The sequence below is a fragment of the Natator depressus genome, chromosome 8 (assembly GCF_965152275.1).
Source record: "Natator depressus isolate rNatDep1 chromosome 8, rNatDep2.hap1, whole genome shotgun sequence".
NCBI lineage: Eukaryota > Metazoa > Chordata > Testudines > Cheloniidae > Natator > Natator depressus.
Window position 1 is genome coordinate 51075152 of NC_134241.1, and position 19954 is coordinate 51095105.

Here is a 19954-nt window from a genome sequence, read left to right on the forward strand (position 1 = left end):
CAGATGGGTTAAACAATGCATCATTGAATGTTACAAGTTAGCAGCAATTCCTGTGCCTGTTGTTGTAGGGTCTCATTCTACTAGAGCTGTAGCAGCATTTCTTGTTTGTGTTAAACATGCTCCTATTGGAGAAATTTGCAGGCTTGCTCCTTGGAAATCAGTACATACATTCGTGCTGTCAATGTAGCTTTGAAAGGTGACGCCAAATTTGGCAGAGCGTTGCCTCAGTTATTATTTAATTGGTTCTCTGGTCCCACCTCCTGAGCTTTCAGCACTACTTGTCAAACTACAAATTAGTAGAAATATGCAGAGCTGCTTAAAGAAATGAAGGTTATTTATTCGTAACTTGAGTTCTGCAAGATGACTATGCATATTCATACTTCTTCTCAGAGTCCTGTTGTGGTTCTGCTGGCTTAGTGGTGGAAGGAACTGAAGCAGTAGTGGGTGCAGCGCCCCATTATATAACTTCACCCTCAGATCATTTGGAAATGGTGAGAAGAGGGTTAGGAGGGGATGCACATTCGTTCTAACAGGCACTGCTTGGAGAATGTTCTACCATTAAACACCCCAAGCAATTCAATACCCATAAGTACCCATGTAAGGGGTGTCTCATCCCCTGTGGTCCAGTCCCAGCATCTGGCAGTCAGAGGCTTAGGATTACTCAATAGTTGCCCTGTTCTGTTCATTCCCTCTGAAACATCTGGCAGTGGCCACTGTCACAAGACAGGATACTGGGCTTAGGTGGACCATTTGTCTGTTGCAGTATGGGCATTCTTACGTTATGTTCCTAAGTAGCCTTCATCTCTTGCTTGAATAAACAGATCAGATGGTTTTATTTAAAGATAAACTGAAATGTTTTCAAACATCTGTGTTTTAAAAACTTTAAAAATCCAAAATTGATAATAAAATATGACCTAAAAATGACAAATACGTTTTAAAAATAAGATATAAAATGAAAGGGTTTTTGTACTAGTCAGTCCTAGATTGAAGAATTTATGTGGTGTCATTAACTGTTATAGGAAAAAAATAGACTTTTTAAGCAGATCAATGATATGAATTTCATATCCAGGTCTAGAAATGCCTGCAACTCTAAGGGAAATATAGAACTCCAAGGGCTTGAACTCAGGTCTTGACAAGTAAGCGAAGAGTAAGAGATTGCAAACACCTCTGATTTAAAATGCATTTATTTGTAATGTTTCACTGTGCCCAGGTATCCTGCCAGAGATTAAAGATCTCAAACAAGAGGCCAGGTAGTGCTGGAAGTCAGTGGTATACTCACCTGGCACTTTTCTGGTGTTCCTGTCACAGTCTGTAGAGTATTTACTATGATTTTTTAAAAAAAAATTTTTGAACCCTTACAACTGTGAAGAAAATGTACTGAGTGTAAACTAGTGCAGTAGTGTCTTACTGAGTCTGCAGACAAGCAAATAAAATGTTATTTGTCTCAATATTAGCTATCATATTGTGGGTGAGGTAATATCTTTTATTGGACCATCTTTTGTTGGTGAGAGAGACAAGCTTTCGAGCCACACAGGGGTCTTGCACTGTATGTTATATTGTTGAGCATTTTAGCAGAAAAATTCAGGTACTGTGAATAGAGCTTGAGTTAGAATACCATTACATTTCTCAGACTCAATTTTAAAAGGAAATGCAGAACAAAGCATTTCAATTCACCTTTAATTATTTTTGTTTCAAAATTCCTCTTCTGGTTTATTTATTACAAAGCTGCTATTTAATTAGGAATAATGTTCTTTGTTACCAACTTAAAAAAAAAAAACAAATCCAAACCCAACCCAGTTTCTCATTTGCAGTGTAGCATTGGTTTCTCCCTGGTTATGACATGTTAACCAAACAAATACTGCATATCTTTTAAATATATCAGTGCAGGCAGAGGTATGCACAGTGTGGTAGGTATGGAGAGTATAATTTTGTAATCCGTGTATTTGAATTGTGTACAAAGAAAGCTATTTGTTCTGATTTGAGCTGATGTGGTTTTCATACTGAGTGTACTAGAATTATGAAACCATGGAAGAAACTGTAATGTACATTGGTTAAGTCATTTCTCTAAATGTGATCTGTCTAACAGACTACATATTTTCCAAGTTTTGTTGATTTAAGGTTTACAGTAGTCTTTCATCACATGAAATTAGTCCTGTTCTTTTATCCTCTCTAATTACTTTGTATATTTTAATTACATCTTGTATTTTGTGTCTCAGGATAGACTTTGAAGATCTAAAAGATTTTATTTCCTTAGTAGAGATGATTGATTTTGCTAATTCATACTACTTTTTAGGACCAGATTCTGCCCTCAGATATGCATAGGCTACTCCTATTGAAACTGATGGAAATTTAATATGCATATCTGAGGACAGGTTTTTGTCCTTCATGTTTGAGTGGAAAATATATTATCAGTGCATTTCTTTACTTTCTCCAGAGTTCACATTTAAAACAAGATGCAGTCTTAAATAGTAGACACATTTTAAATAATAAGAGGAGGTTAGTCTTAAGTGCACACATGTGCACATACTTTATGAACACGCACAGTAGAAGAAAAAGAAGCACAGCTTCATAACAAAGCAAATTATTTGTCCACATTATGAGTGTTTCATCTTATTGTTATACACATGTGAACAGCTTTGTCCTTGTTAAAAGAAGTGAAAAGTCTCTTAGGGAATGTCTATGTGGGGAAATTTACCCACAGAACCATCCTGGTATAATTCTCCATGTGGACATACTTATTCCAGAATAAGAGTGGCTTTGGGGGAGAGGGCTTGTTTTATGTTGCTTTCAAAATGACACAAACTAAACCAAAAAAACCACTCTTATCCTGGAATAACTGTGTCTACACGGGCAGTTATACAGGTATAATTATATTAGTATAGTTCTACTGGTAAATTTCCCCATGTAGGCAAGCTGCTGTTCAGCAAGTGCCTCTACTTTGGACTGTATAACTGGATTACTTAAATTTGTGTTCACTAGAATGCAGTAATAATACAATCTTGTATTTTGTGTGTCAGATCACTATAGTGGCACAACAGAATTATGTTTAGCATTTCTACTCAAAATACTCCTTAGGACAAACAGAAGGCTATTTTCAAAATAGGCTAAAATCTTCAGGTGTTTTTTAAAATAAAGAATTTTTTTTCAGCAGGGAAACTTGACAATTGAAAGAAAATCTCTCTGCAGAGGAGGATTTTAAAGATTATAATGCCATATATTATGACAATTTAGCAAAAACATCAATGAAATCCTCAGGGTTTTTTTTGTTTTGTTTTGTAAGCTATTCATATTCAAAAGTCACTGTGTTCCTGGAGTTTTGCTTGCAACTACAGAAGTTTTGCTTGCCACTACATTACCTACATGTAACTTTTTAACAAGCAGAAATACTAGACTGGTGAGCATTGCGCATGTTTAGAAATTCCCTGCAGAACTGATATTGAAAACATTTTGCACTTGGCAGTAGGTAAGCTCTGAGAACTTTTAGTTCATTAATCAGTATATACCTCTCACAGACCAGATTAATAACAGCACGTCTGAGGAACAGCAAATTAAAACCAGTTATTGCTGTCTGAGTAAACTTGGTAACAGTTATGTAACTTTTGGCAGAAGTGACAAGTTCTAAAAGGTCCAAAATATTCTGTCTATAAATACTGATATTCTACTGATTATTTAAAATAAACACTTCAGAGCAAAAAACTAGAGCTTAGGGTCCAAAAACATATTTATATTGCTTTATATAGAGCTTTATATTGAATTATTGACTCAGAAGTTGAGAGATTTTAGGAACTGTTTTAAAATGTGTGTAGTAACTTAAGTAACTAAGTGTGTCAGTAGTAAAGACTACTTTCAAAAACACACAGTGTAGATATTCCAATGACATTCCGCTTTCTTGGTTACACCCCATAGCGTATTATAACGGGAGCCAGAGGGGTGTTAGAAAAAGTAGTCATTTACCTTTTAAAGAATTTGAACAGGTTTTCAAGAACGTCTAAGACTTTTGTTTTATGCCATAGTTATTTTTATCCAAAAACTTTTTTTGCCACACTTACATTTCCCTTAACTTTTTCTCTGGGGTCTCTTAATCTGCAGGTGATTCCTGAGGATTGGTAAATACAAATAGTTACTTTATATCTTTTTTCCATTGTTCTAGATGGTTTAATATGTTTATCTATTTATCCCTCTTGAAAAATGCATAGGGAGAGATGAAAAGTGTACACTTTGTTTAAACTGTTGATATTTTTTAATTCTGCTTTTTTCTTCAGTCCTAATAACTAGATTTCAAGTTTAACCATTTTGATTTTTCAAATATAAAAACCTTAAGTGCTTCTCCATTTAGCATAAATGCAGTTGTAAACCAGGATTCACAATATTATTTATGAAACACTTCAGGGGCTTTGCAATTTAACCAGTCATTCAGTAATTAACTTTCATTCTCTTAAATTTTAGTCCTGTAGTTTTGTGGATGCATTGGGAACACACCACTAGCCAAATGTACATACAGCTATCCTTTATTATACATAGTTAAAGCTTTTGAAGGAAAGGAAAATATGAGTATTTGGCTTCAAGAATTTGGAATTAAACAGCTTGATTGTCGGTCAAGTAACAGGTTTAGTGTTGTTTTGAACCCATATATGGCTAATATTCATGTTTGTTTGTACAGCTGGAATAATTGTTTGTTAATAGAGAAAATGCAAATAGTAGTCTTAGATAGAAATTCCCCTAATAGAACATATTAGTTGGATTGATGTGTACTAATAGCTGTTTGAGTTGTTGATTATGCTGGTCTGTTTTCTTTTAAAATGGTTTTACTTGGATATCCATTTTCTAGCTCTAGTAGTGCTAGCTACCAGTACACTCTGTGAAGTTGGGTGAAATCCTGGCTCTATTGAAGTCAATGGGAACTTTGCCATTAACTTCGATGGGGCCAAGGTGTTACCCATTATGTTCAAGATACACTAACTACATATACTAAATAATTTTCTTTATGCTATCTGCTGATTTTCTATAACCATATATGTGCACTAAGTCATTAAGCTAACCTAAAATAAAATTTGCAGATGCAGTAGAATAAAAATTTGACCAGAAAGTATTTCAGAACAACTCAAAACAAATGAACTGGTTCATGCTGTTATGATTTTCCTCTGTTAAACTGTTCCAGCATCACAGAGTTTTTTAATGATTATTATCAGATGCTACAGAAATTAGTTTAATGTTTGAGAGTTGTCAGATAACTCTTTAGGATAGCATTGTATACATAAATTTATCAGTCTCATGCAGAATTGCATGCATATATATATATATATCATCCACATGCAGACTTGCTTGCAAATAATTTACCTATGGATTTGCAATTAAGGTTAAATAGAAAACTTACCAAAAACAAATTTTGCTGCTGCTTTTGGCTTCTACAGTAGATTAAAAATCCAGAAGTCAACTTGTTTTTTCTTCTTTGTGTTACCAGTGTTTTTGTTTGTTAATTTGTAGTTCTAGTGAAAACGTTTTTTTCTTGTCCTGTTAGATCCAAACTGTATCAAGGAATTGATCGTCTTCCTGCAGATTTAATAGAATAAAAAAATCAAGCTAACTAAATCTGTCTAAGAAACATAACTGAAGTTCCAGTGTATTCTATTCCAGAAAAAGGGATAGTAGTGTGTTTGAAGCTGCTGCGTCTTACTGTCACATGCAGAAATGCACTAACCAGCTACAGCTGACCCAGATTCCATATACAGTACGCTTGGACAGTTTTCCTTTTCTTAAACACGCACTAGACTTAGCTGTTCAGCCCACCTCTGATGTCACTGTGAACTCACTGAAGAGCAAACAAAACTCCTTAGGATTTCCTATCATAGCCTTTATGAAAGGGCGGGGGAGGCTGAAGAGCTATGGACAAGGAAAGATTGTTTGCTGGTTAGAGGGAGGGCACTATATGGAAACAGTCTGTGCAAGAGTTCAGCAGGCAATTACAAAACTAACATTTTATTTCACAGCCTAAAGATGCCTTTCAAGTTGTTACAGTACTGGGCTTCATTTAGAAGAAAGATTCTTTCAGACTGATGAACTCAACTTGTGTTCCCAGAAATAAAAGAGGCAGACTGACTGGGTACAACAGGAAAAATGAACCATTTATAGTCTAGAAGAATGTTGAGCAGAATGTCACATTCAATTCTTGAAGTTCACTTAATAAGAAACAGTTTTAGCTGTTGTTACACTCACAAAGACTCTGAAACATGTGGAAAATGTTAAAGCTATGTTTGGTGTTGAGTAGGTATTAGAATATTTGAAACCATCTGATTAGTATTAAAAGAAGCAGAAGCCACATGGATTACATACTTTTAAGAAACAAAGGATACCGTTGTCAGCTTTTAATTCTGTCACTTGACAGTTTGTGTACAGGAGTCTATTAAGTTTGGGGTTTTGTTTAGTGCAGTTGTCAGTTTCTTCAGAAATGACAAATTAATTAAATTTTATGGTTTGTTTTTACTTTTAAAATTGTTTTAGATTTGATAAATAGGTCCAAGGATCTTGTATTTTGCAGAGGAGTTCTCTAGAAAGGTATTCTTAATTGCGCTAAAGATAAAAAGGCTGTCACTTAACTTTAAACAAGAAATAATTTAGATATCTCCTTCCAGAAATAATCTGTTCACTAATCCATAAACTCATAACCAATACTACACTTTTGTTCCTTATGGATCTCTGTTCTTTGAACCAGTAAACATTATTCAACCTTCTTTCTATTTTAGATAGTACACTGTTCAGGGCAGGGACTTTCATTAACTATCCCTGGACACTGCCTAGCACAATGAGACCCAACATGGTTAAAGCCTTTAGGTATCATCACAATATAAATATTAAATAATAATTTCTGACAGTTATTAATTTATCCTTTTAATAAATGAATATTCTAATATTAGCAGAATACAAAATCCTGAATTAAAAATTAGATGAAAATAAAATTAAACTCAATGTCAGATTCTATTTAATAACTTTCTATGAACTTTTTTGTCACCTTTCAGCCAAAAGGCTTTTAACTTGCTTCTGTGTGCATGCAGATTCTGTTCGTATATTAATATTGGAGCAGTGCCCAGAGGCCCCACTCGGGACTGAGAGCTCCGCTGTGTTAGGAACACAATTGTGATAATTGTGTTACAAACACAATCACTGCTCCAACTAAGTGTTTTTTTTTAATGTTCTTCCACCTGTAAAGCCAAACATTTTTGGGTTCCTCTGACCCTAATTATACAGGTCTCGGAGAAAAGAAACATACAACTAATTTTAGAAGTCCCATAAGTATTACCTAAAATAGCAATTTTTTTGTACAAAGTATTGAATTTAAGGTTGGATTAGCGAGCAGAATATAGGAAAAGCAGTCAAATTTTCTTGATATAGATATCTCCTGGGTGGGGGGAGGGGTGAAAGTATGTGAGCGCATCCCTACAGTGAAATGTGCAGACCATGAGAAACTCTTACCAGATGCTGAAACAGCAGTAGATGTAGAAGTGGTAAATAGAAGACATAAAGTTCAAGCCAAGAGAAGAGATCTATGAAACCAGTGTGGTAGAAGAGCAGCTGAAACAAAAGCATTTGCTACTGCAGAATCCAAAATGTGGAAATTTGAGAGAAATGTCCTCAAACTTATCAGAAATAAAGACTTTCCTTTTTCCCATAGTTGTGCACAGTTTTGCTTACTGGTTTTTAGTGGAAAAAGGCATTAGGGATAGTTATGATAAATAGTAGCTTGCTGTTAAATCATGAATAAAAAATAATGGCAAATGTCAAGGGGATAAAACCCCATGCATAACCATCATGCCCTTACCCTAGACAGATGTTTGATATTATATCTATCCCTGATAGAGAAAAACTCAGGGTTCCATCTTTTCAGCACTTTTGAATTCTTGTGTAACCAATAAGCTATTAGTAAAATGAATTTTAAAATGGTGTGGCTATATTGGGGCATGTATATATTTAGAATGAAATTCACCCATCCCCACACAAAGCATGAGGCTTTGCACTGATAACTCAGCCAGCCTTGTGATGAAGATGAAATTCAATAGCCTTTTTTCCACTCCTTACAGTCCATTCTTCACCCACCTTATTTGTAGGTAGTGAGGGCCCCTCTTCCAACATGCAAGGGGATTAAAGGAAATGTGATGCAAGAGTCATGTTGGTGAGAAGGAGTAGTGTTGCATTTGTTGCATCAATAAATGGTCAGGGCTGGGACAAGGCTAATGGAAATGGAGAGGAATACATGGACTTTGATGTCGTCTTTTACTGCTTTTTTTCCCCTCCTTCTTCCCACACATTTATGCTGCTGTTAAATCCTACTTGCTTTAACTCCAGAGTTGTGAGTATTTGGGACAGAGAATAATGAGGTTGCCAGTGGTGAAGGAAGAAGATGGAAGCTTTAAAGATGAGACTTGGAATTAAGGCACTAAACACTCATCATCATTAAAGATCCTATAGAGCTTTTACAAAGTGTGGGGAAGTGGCAGGGGTGCTGAAACAGTTTGTATAGTGGGGGTGCTGAGAGCCATTGAAGCAAAATGTGGACCCTGTATATGATGGAAACCACTTCAAGCCCGGGGATGTGGCAAACCCTCTCTTCCCACCACCCCAATCAGCCCTAGTTCCATCACCTATGTGGAGAGGGTGTTAATCCAAGTGTCCTAATCAGATTTCAATTTGAGTATACTCTTTGCCTAGCAAACACTTTCCCGGTTCCTGCAATTTGAGAAGTTTTTCTTTTCCTTTTGCTGGCAGAGAGAGGGAGATTTTTCTGTTGGTCTGTTTCAACACAGCTGAGTTGGAGGAATTAAATATTCATAGATTCTAAGGGCAGAAGGTAATCATCTAGTCTGATAACTGTATATAACAGGCATAGAACTTCCTCCAAATAATTCCTGTTTGAACTAGATTATATCTTTTAGAAAAACAATGTTCCAATCTTGGTTTCATAAATGCTGATGATGAAGAATCTCCACAACCTTTGGTAAAATGTTCCAATGGTTAGTTAACCTCCCCTGTTAAAAATTTACACCTTATTAAATTTTATCACATTGAAAATGTTTAACAAAGTTCATGTTTTTGAACATTCTGTGTTGAATACCACTACAGGCTTGTCAAGTGAATGATGATTAATTGTTGGGATGACAGAAGCTTAGAAATGAGACCTGGCATAGTTGCACATAGTTTGATACTTACTTTGCAGATTCTGAAATGTTATATGCTTCCTCTGTCAAAGACTAAAGGTCAGATTGTGCCTGGTCCCTGTATAATACACAAGGAAAGCTTCCAACCTTCCATTGTGCCTGGCCCCTGTGAAGAGAATGCAAGTCCTTATACTCAAAAAGCACAAAGATTTCAGTGGGCTAGTACTGCTGCTGGAGCTGTTCACTGCAAATAGGGCTGAGAAAGGAGTAAGGCAAAACCACTGGACAAGAGATGAAGGGGAGAACTTACTGAATCGTCCAAGGGGTGGCACAGCAGTTCTAAGCAATATTATTTGTGCCTTATTGAGGCACAAACCAGCAAAGAGCTCTTGCAGGCATAGGGCTTTTTCTCCTTTACCCCTGGAGCAAGACAAAGATTAAATGCCACAGTGGATCCTTAGTAAGTGTGAGCAGAAGTACATTCAAATTCAATAATTGCTTTTTCTTTTAAATTTAAAACATTTAAATAAAGGAAATACTCACTCTAATCTTATTCATTCAGGTATTTATCTCTCGGACTTGACATATATTGACTCCGCATACCCATCTACAGGGAGCATTCTGGAAAGCGAGCAGAGATCAAATTTAATGAACAACATACTTAGAATAATTTCAGATTTTCAGCAGTCCTGTGAATATGGTAATCTAGCTCATTTATTTCTTTTGCAATATTACTGAGGGCAACTGATTAAATAAAAATGTTCATCTTCTACCATGCTGTTATTTAATAAGTCTTAACCAATTAATGTACCATTCCCATCTAAAACCATAAATCCTATTAAAACCAAGTTCTGGAATTGTTGGGTTATCCTCTCCTGTCAGCAGGCAGAGATAGAATGAGACTTACTTATCCTCTACTTATCTCTTCTGTGTTTTCAAAGTACACGCTGTGAAGATGTTCAAATCTGGCCTTCCTTGGGTGCCGGGGAGGTTAGCCCAGGCATGGTTATGGATGAGGGGAACAAAAAACTGCTAAACAGTGGTGAGGGATCATTGTATTTTATGGCCCCAACTAAAGACAGCAAGAGAAATATCTGTTTGTATACAGATGTTTTCAAGAAAATCCTTTTGTCTTACAATAAATGACATAGTGATAACTGATATAGTGCCTCTTCTCTAGATATTCCTCTGTTGCCTCATGTACAAAAATACTTGAACTCAGTTCAATACATAGAAGAGCTACAAAAGTTTGTGGAAGATGACAATTACAAGTAAGTATGAAATTCTACATTTCCTTTTAAAAAAGTGAGTTTTATGTAACAGAAACCTTGAATACAATAATGAGCAGGCAAGAGAGCCTGCTTTCATTTAGGTAAATAAATCCAACTTCAAGACTGCCACTCTTATTTCCATAAAAAGTCTCTAAGGTGCCACAAGTACTCCTTTTCGTTTTGCGAATACAGACTAACACGGCTGCTACTCTGAAACCTGTTATTTTCATAAGTCTCTCTTCCTTTACTGTAAGGAGACTGAGAAGAAACTGGAGTTAGAAAATAACCAATAGTAGTCGTGACTTAAATTTTTCCTTTAAACATTTTATTTTCTGTTATTGTTTGAGGGATATTTAAGAAAATTAAACATTAAAGTTGGAAAAAATACAGTATAGTATCTTTACTCTGCTGTAAAACTGCAAAACGCTGTTGAAGGCAGAAAGTAAACAAACTGATCAGCATAGAGTTTTTTTTTTCATTACTCTATTTTAGTAATTTTAGGTGTTGTAACAATAATTAAAATTGCAGAGTGAAATATGGATTTTCATTTAAGCATAATAGAAGGGATACAGAAGTAGACAATGAAAATAAGAGGCAAGGAGAGACTTGCATATGAGGAGAGAGTGGAAAGATGAAACTGTTTGGAGAGGAGATATAAGGTAATAAAGATATACAAGGTAATGAATGGTATAGAGAAGGTAAACTAGGCACTCCTATTTACACTTTTTCATGTAAGAACTAAGGGGTTGGAAATAGAATGGAAAGAAATACATTTACATTTGATAAAAGGAAATTACATTTTATACAACACTTAATTAACCTGTGTAACTCATTTACCACAATATATAATTGATTCCAAGACCTTAGCAGAATCCCAAAAAGAACTACATGTATCTAAGTAACTATAGAACATCCATAGGTTTATGAGAGAGATTAAAGATTATAAGGGATATAAATCCTTATGCTTCAGGGCATAAGCCAACCATTGGTGGTAGCTAGAAAGAAAATTCCACATAAGGAAGCTATTCTATAATTGTTCATTAGAGATTCTTGCACCTTCTTGTGAGCCATCTGGCTCTGACAACAGTCAGAGATTAGATATTGGACTAGAAGATACAGTGAATTGATCCAAAGTAGCAATTCCTATGTTCATTTTATGGACTAGGCAAAGTATGTGGAGTCATGTGGTTTGACTGAATGAGGAATATGATTTTAGCAGTGCATATACCTTTGTATACTGAGAAAATTGTGGAGATGATAACCTTAGTCTCTTCAGGGTGAAAGGAGGAGGCCATACTACTTTGAGAAAACCAACTGATACTTAAATCTTGCAGCATTTTCTTTCTTTTCGAAGGAAAACTACCCCTTTTCTCTGACAGGTGAAGGGTCAGAAACTTTAATAAAAAAAAAAGGGTAACAAAGGGTCAGATAGTTACTTAAAAATAAATCTCAGAAGAAAAAGTACTTAAACAGTTTCCTTTTTCATGAAGCTATATTGAACTGGTAAAATGTTAACAATATTGTATAAATTATTAAATTAATTTGTTGTCTTCTGTTCACTCCCTCTGAAGCATCTAGCACTGGCCACTGGCAGAAGGCCTGGGTACTGGGCTAGACAGATCATTGATCTGACCCAGTCTGGCCATTCTTATATTCTTATTGGTTAAAACTTATAGGGGTTTCAGAACAAATTAAAACAGGGAATAAATGGTTTTGCCTACTGGGACTCCTGCACATGCCTTTTTATTTCCATCACTGCTGTAGAAAGCAGAACATTGAGTACAATAAATATGAAATTGGGATAAGTAAAAGAAAAAAAGTGGGTTGGTTGTTGCCTCCTTTTGATTGCTATGTGAGTGATATGCATATCTGAAATTCCTCGTATGTGCAAAGCCTTTCTTACACTTGTGGTAGCAAAATTTCTTGCAGCATAAGCCAGAAAATATTTTAGCTTTGAAAGCTTTACATTAAAAGACTTCAGGTTTCTGATAAATTAATACTTTAACTTCTATTCCTTTTTTAATGCAGGCTTTCATTAAAGATAGAGCCAGGAACCAGCACCCCTCGTTCTGCTGCTTCCAGAGAAGATTTAGTAGGTAAATGCTTACTTACCAGAAGACATCAAAATTTGAAATCCATTCTCTACTGCCTTTGAGTTACTAGTACAAAAAATATTTTCCTAAAAGTGAAGTGTAATAAAAGATTTACAAAATGTATTTGTCATAAAAATTCTAAATTTGTTCTGTAAGTAGACTCTTGTTGTCATAGGAAACTGAGTCAGTTCCTTGGTTTAAATATGAAAATTAACTTTAAATTTAAATATTTGTCTGTCATGTCACACTAAATAGCTTCATATTTGCTGTTTTCCTCTTAAATGCCTTTTCTTTCTTTCTGTCAAAGGGGTATATCTTGTTTGATTTGCAGCATATAAGATGTACATTTAAAAATGTTTTATGGTGGGATTTTCAAGAGTCTGTGTGACTTAGTCCTGGGAGGGATCGATCTAAGTTATGCAACTTCAGCTACGTGAATAACGTAGCTGAAGTTGACATACTTAGACCCACTCACCACGGTGTCTTCACTCCGGTGAGTCGACTGCTGCCGCTCCCCCGTCGACTCCGCCTGCACCTCTCACAGCGGTGGAGTACAGGGGTCGACGGGAGAGTGCTTGGGGCTTGATTTATCGCGTCTAGATTAGACATGATAAATCGACACCCGCTGGATCGATCTCTGCCCACCGATCCAGTGGGTAGTGTAGACATACCCTTAGGAGCAAAAGTTCAAATTATTTTCAATGGAACTTGTGCTCTTAATTCACTTGGGTGGGTCTGAAAATCTACTCAGACTGCAAGTACAATTATTTCTTTAAACATTTTTAATATGTTAAGGAACTGCTCCTAATATATAATAAAAGAAATGCTATTAAAGAAGACATCTGGTTAACTAGCAAAAGATTCAGGCTATGTAAGGAACTGGTGTAACCACAGGTCAGGGCCTGTGAGCCAATTTACTCTCTGAAATAATACACAGTTAGCTTATTTTTAAACCTTTTCAACTTTACAGATTTTTACAGGAAAATGATTATTAAAATTTAGCTTCAGGGTATTTAGTAAGAGAAAATGCTATGGTACATAGAATCTTAAAATCATAGAAATGTAGGACTAGAAGGGACCTTGAGAAAGCATCTAATCCAGCCTCCTGCATTGAAGCAGGACCAAGTATACCTATACTGACTCTGACAGGTGTTTATTTAACCTGTTCTTAAAGATCTCCAATGACGGGGATTCCACAACCTCACTTGGTAGCCTATTCCAGTGCTTCGCTATCCTTATACAGTAGAACCTCAGAGTTACGAACACTTTGGGAATGGAGGTTGTTCTTAACTCTGAAATGTTCGTAACTGAACTAAACGTTACGGTTGTTCTTTCAAAAGTTTACACTGAACATTGACTTAATACAGCTTTGAAACTTTACTATGCAGAAGAAAAATGCTACTTTCCCTAGTTTTTTTTAGTCATTTACATTTAACACAGTACTGTACTGCATTTGGTTTTTTTGGTAATTTCTGCTGCCTGATTGTGTACTTCCAGTTCCAAATGAGGTGTGTGATTGACTGGTCTGTAGTTAGAAAGATTTTCATGATATCTAATCTACATCTCCCTTGGTAGCTAATCTAAATCTCCAGATTAAACCCATTACATCTTGTCCTATGTTTAGTGGACATAGAAAACAATTTATCACCACCGTCTTTATAACAGCCCTTAACATATTTGAAGTCTTATCAAGTTTCCACTCAGTCGTCTTTTCTCAAGACTAAATATGCCCTTTTTTTTAAAAACCTTTCCTCATAGGCCAGGGTTTCTAAACCTTTTATCATTTTTGTTGCTCTCCTCTGGACTCTCCAGTTAGTCCATATCTTTCCTAAAATGTGGCACTCAGAGCTGGACACAGTACTCCAGCTGAGGCCTCTCCAGTGCCAAGTAGAGAAGGACAATTACCTCCCATGTCTTATTTACAACACTCCTGTTAATACACGCCTGAACAATGTTAGCCTTTTTTCCAGCTGCATCACACTGTTGACTCGTATTCAATTTATGATCCACTATAATCCCCAAATCCTTTTCAGCAGTACTACTGCCTAACCAATTATTGCCCATTTTGTAGTTGTGCATTTGTTTTTTTTCTTCCTGAGTGTAGTAGATTGCACTTTATTGAATATCATCATGTTGATGATATTCAGTAATTTGTCATGGTCATTTTGACGCTCTTGCAACCCCTTCCAGCTAGTGTCGTCCAAAAATTTTAGAAGGATACTCTCCACTCCATTATCTAAACAATTAATGAAAATATTAAATGATACCAGACCCAGGATTGACCCCTGCCAGACCCCACTAGATACATCCTCCCAGTTTGGCAGCAAACCATTGATAACCACTCTCTCAATACAGCCTTTCAACCAGTTTTGGATCTACCTTGTAGTAATTTCATCTGCACCACATTTTCCTAATTTGCGTACAAGAATGTCATGTGGGACTTTCTCAAAAGCCTTACTAAAATCAAGATATATCATGTCTACATTTTTTCCACTATCCAGTAGGCCAATAACCCTGTCAAAGAAGGAAATCAAGTTGGCTTGGCATGATTTGTTCTTGACAAATCCGTGCTGGCTGTTGCATACAATCCTGTTATCCTATAGGTGCCTACAAACTGATTGTTTAGTTTGTTCCAGTATCTTTCCAGGTATCAAAGTTAAGCTGACTAGTGTATAGTCCCCTCGATCCTCTTTGTTTCCCATTTTAAAGATAGGTACTAGGTTTGCCCTTCTCAGTCCTCTGGGACCTCGCGCATCCTCCATGAGTTCTCCAAGATAATTACTAGCATATGTGTCTCTACGGTTACAAGAGACCTTGAGAGGTCATCTAGTCCGGTCCCCTGCACTCATGGCAGGACTAAATATTATCTAGACCATCCCTGACAGAAGTTTTTCTAACCTGCTCTTAAAAATCTCCAATTATGGAGATTCCACAACCTCCCTAGCAATTTATTCCAATGTTTAACTACCCTGAGAATAAGGAAGTTTTTCCTAATGTCCAACCTAAACCATCCTTGCTGCAATTTAAGCCTGTTGCTTCTTGTCCTATCCTCAGAGGTTAAGGAAAACAGTTTTTCTCCCTTCTCCTTGTAACAATCTTTTTTATACTTGAAAACTGTTATGTCCCCACCCCCAGTCTTCTCTTCTCCATACTAAATAAACCCAGTTTTTCCAATCTTCCCTCGTAGGTCATGTTTTCTAGACCTTTAATCATTTTTGTTGCTCTTTAGACTTTTTCTAATTTGTCCAGATCTTTCCTGAAATGTGGTGCTCATAACAACACAGTACTCCAGTTGAGGCCATATCAATGCAGAAGAATTACTTCTCATGTCCTGTTACAACACTCCTGCTCATACATCCTGGAATTAAATTGGGTTGTTTTTTGTGTTGGTTTTTGTGTGTGTTTGGCAATAGTGTTACATTGTTGACTCATATTTAGCTTGTGATCCACTATGACTAGGGCCCTACCACATTCACGGTCCACTTTGGTCAATTTCACAGTCATAGGATTTTAAAAATAATAAATGTCATGATTTCAGATTTTTAAATCTGAAATTTCATGGTGTTGTAACTGTAGGGGTCCTGACCCAACTCTGAAGGCAGCAATGCAGAAGTAAGGAGGGCATGTTATGGTATTGCCACCCTTACTTCTGTGCTGTTTCTGATAGGGAGCAGCCACCGCTCTCCAGTCACCAAGCTCTGAAGACTGCCACCCATGCTTTTGTGCTATACCGTGATCCCCCTACAATAACCTTGTGACCCCCCCCACACACACACACACAACCCTCTTTTGGGTCAGGACCCCCAGTTTGAGAAACGCTGATCTTCCCTGTGAAATCTTTATAGTATAGGGTAAAAGTACACAAAAGACCAGATTTCATGGTTCGTGACACATTTTTCACAGCCGTAAATTTGGCAGGGCCCGAACTGTGACCCCACATCCCTTTCTGCAATGCTCCTTCTGAGGCAGTCATTTCCCATTTTGTATATGTGCAACTGATCGTTCCTTCCTAAGTGGAGTAATTTGCATTTGTCCTTACTGAATTTCATCCTATTTACTTCTGACCATTTCTCCAGTTTGTCCAGATCATCTAGAATTTTAATCCTATCCTCCAAAGCACTTGCAACCCTCCCAGCTTGGTATTGTCTGCAAACTTTATAAGTGTACTCTCTATGCCATTATCTAAGTCATTGGTGAAGATATTGAACAGAACTGGGCCCAGAACTGATCCCTGCAGGACCCCACTTGATATGCCCTTCCAGCTTTACTGTGAACCACTGATAACTACTCTCTGGAAATGTTTTTCCAACCAGTTATGCACCCACCTTATAGTAGACCCCCCACTTGGTAAGGCAACTCCATCTTTTCATGTGCTGTATAAAACTGGGAGCTCTCTTGAACTGTTTTTCCCCTTAGACTTGCTTCCCATGGGATCTTCCTACTCCCCGAGTTTGCTAAAATCTGCCTTCTTGAAATCCATGATCTTTATTGTGCTGTTTTCTCTCCTACTATTCCTTAGAATCATGAACTCTACCATTTCATGATCACATTCACCTAAGCTGCCTTCCACTTTCAAATTCTCATCCAGTTCCTCCCTATTTGTCAAAATCAAATCTAGAACAGCCGCTCCCAAGTAGATTTCTCCACCTTCTGAAATAAAAAAAAAACTGTCCCAATACATTCCAAGAACTTGTTGGATAATCTCTGCCCTGCTGTGTTGTATTCCTAACAGATGTCTAGGCAGTTGAAGTCCCCCATCACCACCAAGTCCTAAGCTTCGGATGATTTTCTTAGTTGCTTAAAAAAAGCCTCATCCATCTCTTCTTCCTGCTTAGATGGTCTGTAGTAGACCCCTACCATGACATCACCCTTGTTTTTTAACCCCTTTTATCCTTACCCAGAGATTTTTCAACAAGTCTGTCTCCTATTTCCATCTCAATCCCAGTTGACATGCTCTTCCACAGTTTCCTTAAAGACACTATTTTAGTGTGTACAAGCAAAGGAACAGAATTAAGGTGGTGGTTGGAATCGTGAATCTGAATTTCCTGATCTTTGTGCAATGAAATAGCAAAGTTAATATTTTGTAAGGAATCTTATCTATCAAGAAATCAGATTGGGGACCATTGCATCCAAAACCGGTAAGGCTGCCTATTAAGCTAAAGTTGAATCTGCTTCTCCTGTTTTATTTGTGGTTTTAAAACAACTATCTAAAGAGCAAAAGATCTGTAAATGTGATATACAGTGTGTCTACACTGCAATTAAAAACCTGCAGCTGGCTTGTACTAGTTGACTGAGGCTCACGGGGCTTTAGCTAAGGAGTTGTACAGACATTCAGGCTTGGGCTGCAGCCCTGGCTGTAGGACCCTGCAAGGTGGGAGGGCCCCAGGCCCGAGCCTGAACATCTATACCTCAATCAAACAGCCCTGTAGCTCAAGCCCTGCAAGCCCAAGGAAGCTGGCATGGGCCAGGCGCAGGTTTTTACCTGCAGTGTAGACATACCCATCGATTCCTTTCCAGCCAGCCTCTCCATTCCCAGCGGACTCAGCCTGGCTCTGCTTTGCCTTTGTAATGCTCCAGGTTCTTTAGCATATTTATTATTTTAATAAGAATAAATAATATTTTAAATGACATGGAATAATAAAACGTATAAATATGCATCCGATGAAGTGAGCTGTAGCTCACGAAAGCTTATGCTCAAATAAATTGGTTAGTCTCTAAGGTGCCACAAGTACTCCTTTTCTTTTTGCAAATACAGACTAACACGGCTGTTACTCTGAAACCTGTCAATAAAATGTATGGTTGCTTCCCTCTCTGTGACATGGAGAAAAAGCCCTTTTATTTCACAATGATGTTAGGAGGAATAACTACTTAATGATAACCTTTTCATCTTTATAACATAGTTTTAAGATAAAAATAAACCTTTTCCTTTTAGATGCTTTCTTTGTACTAGAATATGCCAAAAGACACACTACTTGTCTAATGGGAATGTATAGTATAACAGTTTGACTTTTAAAAAGACTCAAATGTTTATATTCTTATTGCTTTTTTAACAATAATTATCAGCTCCTCTTAAACTGAATTTTAATTTTGTACTTTAGCAAGATCCTGCAGTATTTTATATTTATTTTCAAAAAAATACAATAGACATTCTCAGTAAGAATCTTATACAATTTCTGGAAAAATATGAACCTTGTGTATTTTTGGAGGGCTGATGAATAGCATTTGAAGTAGTCACATTGGTATTTCTTATGCTCAGTTGAAATTTCCTATTTTTCCTTTGCTCACAGGCTCTGAAATGGGAGCATCTCCACAAAGTGCACGGAAAAGTGTTGCAGCTGAAGGAGCATTGCTACCACCAACTCCCCCATCACCTAGGAACCTGATACCACATGGGCATAGGAAATGTCACAGCTTGGGATACAAGTCAGCATTTTATTTACTTTTAAGAGTTTGAGCATGTACATATTGGACTGTCTTCTGACAACAAAAGCTTTTGCTTTAAAAAGTGAAGTATTTAATTAGCAGTGTTCCTACATAAAGACCACAAAACACAACTCCTATTCTGGAAGGAATATATGCAAGAAACAGCGTTTGTCTATTCGTTATCAGGTTTTTTTTAACTTGCATTATGATGTCTTACTGCTTGCCTCTGAAAAGTTGTGTTCCTTACAGCTCTCCTTCTATGAGTGAGCCTGACTCAGGAAACAATGAACCAGATCTTCCTCAGTTAGAGTACCTGACCTCGAGTTCCTCATTGCACACTTAATATAAAATTGCTTTTTAAGTAAAAAATAAAAAAGGTCCTGATACTTATGTGATTTAAGAACTTGCATGAATTGAATCTTGTTACCTGCAGCAATTTGGGTTTCGTTTACTTTTTGAATTTGCAAGAGCAGATCCCATGAGATTCCAAATCTGCCAAGTACAATGTGATCGCTCAGAACCAGAGCACCTTTCTCTATGTGAAGCTAAAATAATCCTGTCTCATAAGGTTGCTCATTTAGTATGGTACTTCAAGTATTAGATTTTTAATAGTTTTTAAGCAAGTGGTGTTTAGTTCCTTTTTAATCAGTTATCCTTCTAATTAATATTCTCTCCTTTCCCTGATGTCTTCCATAAATTATGCCTGAAAGGAACTGAGGCCATAACAAAGTGCATCCAGCTTTTATTGTTTCAGGATGAACTAATTATCTCCAATTGTGTCTGAGACATATTGAATTATTTCTTTCTGTAAACTTGCTTTCATGAAATTTAACTCCTACAATTGCTGTTTAAAGAAGAAAACTTCCTATACATGCAATGAAGTCCCCTCTGTCCCAAAAGAATTGAGAGAGAAAAACTCCTTTTGTTTTGGACTTTTGTGCTCCTTAATTTTGTCCAGCACCTAGATACCAAGGTAATAAGCATTGTATGAAAATCTGACAGACAAACACACTTTAGTGGG

General features: G+C 36.7%; 2 protein-coding genes across 13 annotated transcripts in view; one reads left to right on the top strand and one right to left on the bottom strand.

The window, feature by feature from the left end:
• The window catches only part of ANGPTL1 (angiopoietin like 1), a 38011-nt gene extending 32182 nt beyond the window's left edge, over nucleotides 1-5829 (bottom strand). For 3 of the 6 annotated variants that reach the window (XM_074961024.1, XM_074961018.1, XM_074961023.1), the window contains exon 1: nucleotides 5375-5733. The gene's annotated coding sequence lies outside the window, so the exon portion shown is untranslated. Of the gene's footprint in view, nucleotides 1-5374 lie in introns of all 6 variants that reach the window. The other 3 variants (XM_074961020.1, XM_074961021.1, XM_074961022.1) reach the window with 3 other exon arrangements.
• RALGPS2 (Ral GEF with PH domain and SH3 binding motif 2) overlaps nucleotides 1-19954 on the top strand; it is a 264748-nt gene that overhangs the window by 176129 nt on the left and 68665 nt on the right. For 6 of the 7 annotated variants that reach the window (XM_074961026.1, XM_074961025.1, XM_074961028.1 and 3 more), the window contains 4 exons: nucleotides 9709-9846; nucleotides 10327-10417; nucleotides 12446-12513; nucleotides 18798-18933. In XM_074961026.1, coding sequence (XP_074817127.1) covers nucleotides 9709-9846; nucleotides 10327-10417; nucleotides 12446-12513; nucleotides 18798-18933 — 433 coding nt within the window. The remainder of the gene's footprint in view (nucleotides 1-9708; nucleotides 9847-10326; nucleotides 10418-12445; nucleotides 12514-18797; nucleotides 18934-19954) is intronic. The other variant, XM_074961031.1, reaches the window with a different exon arrangement.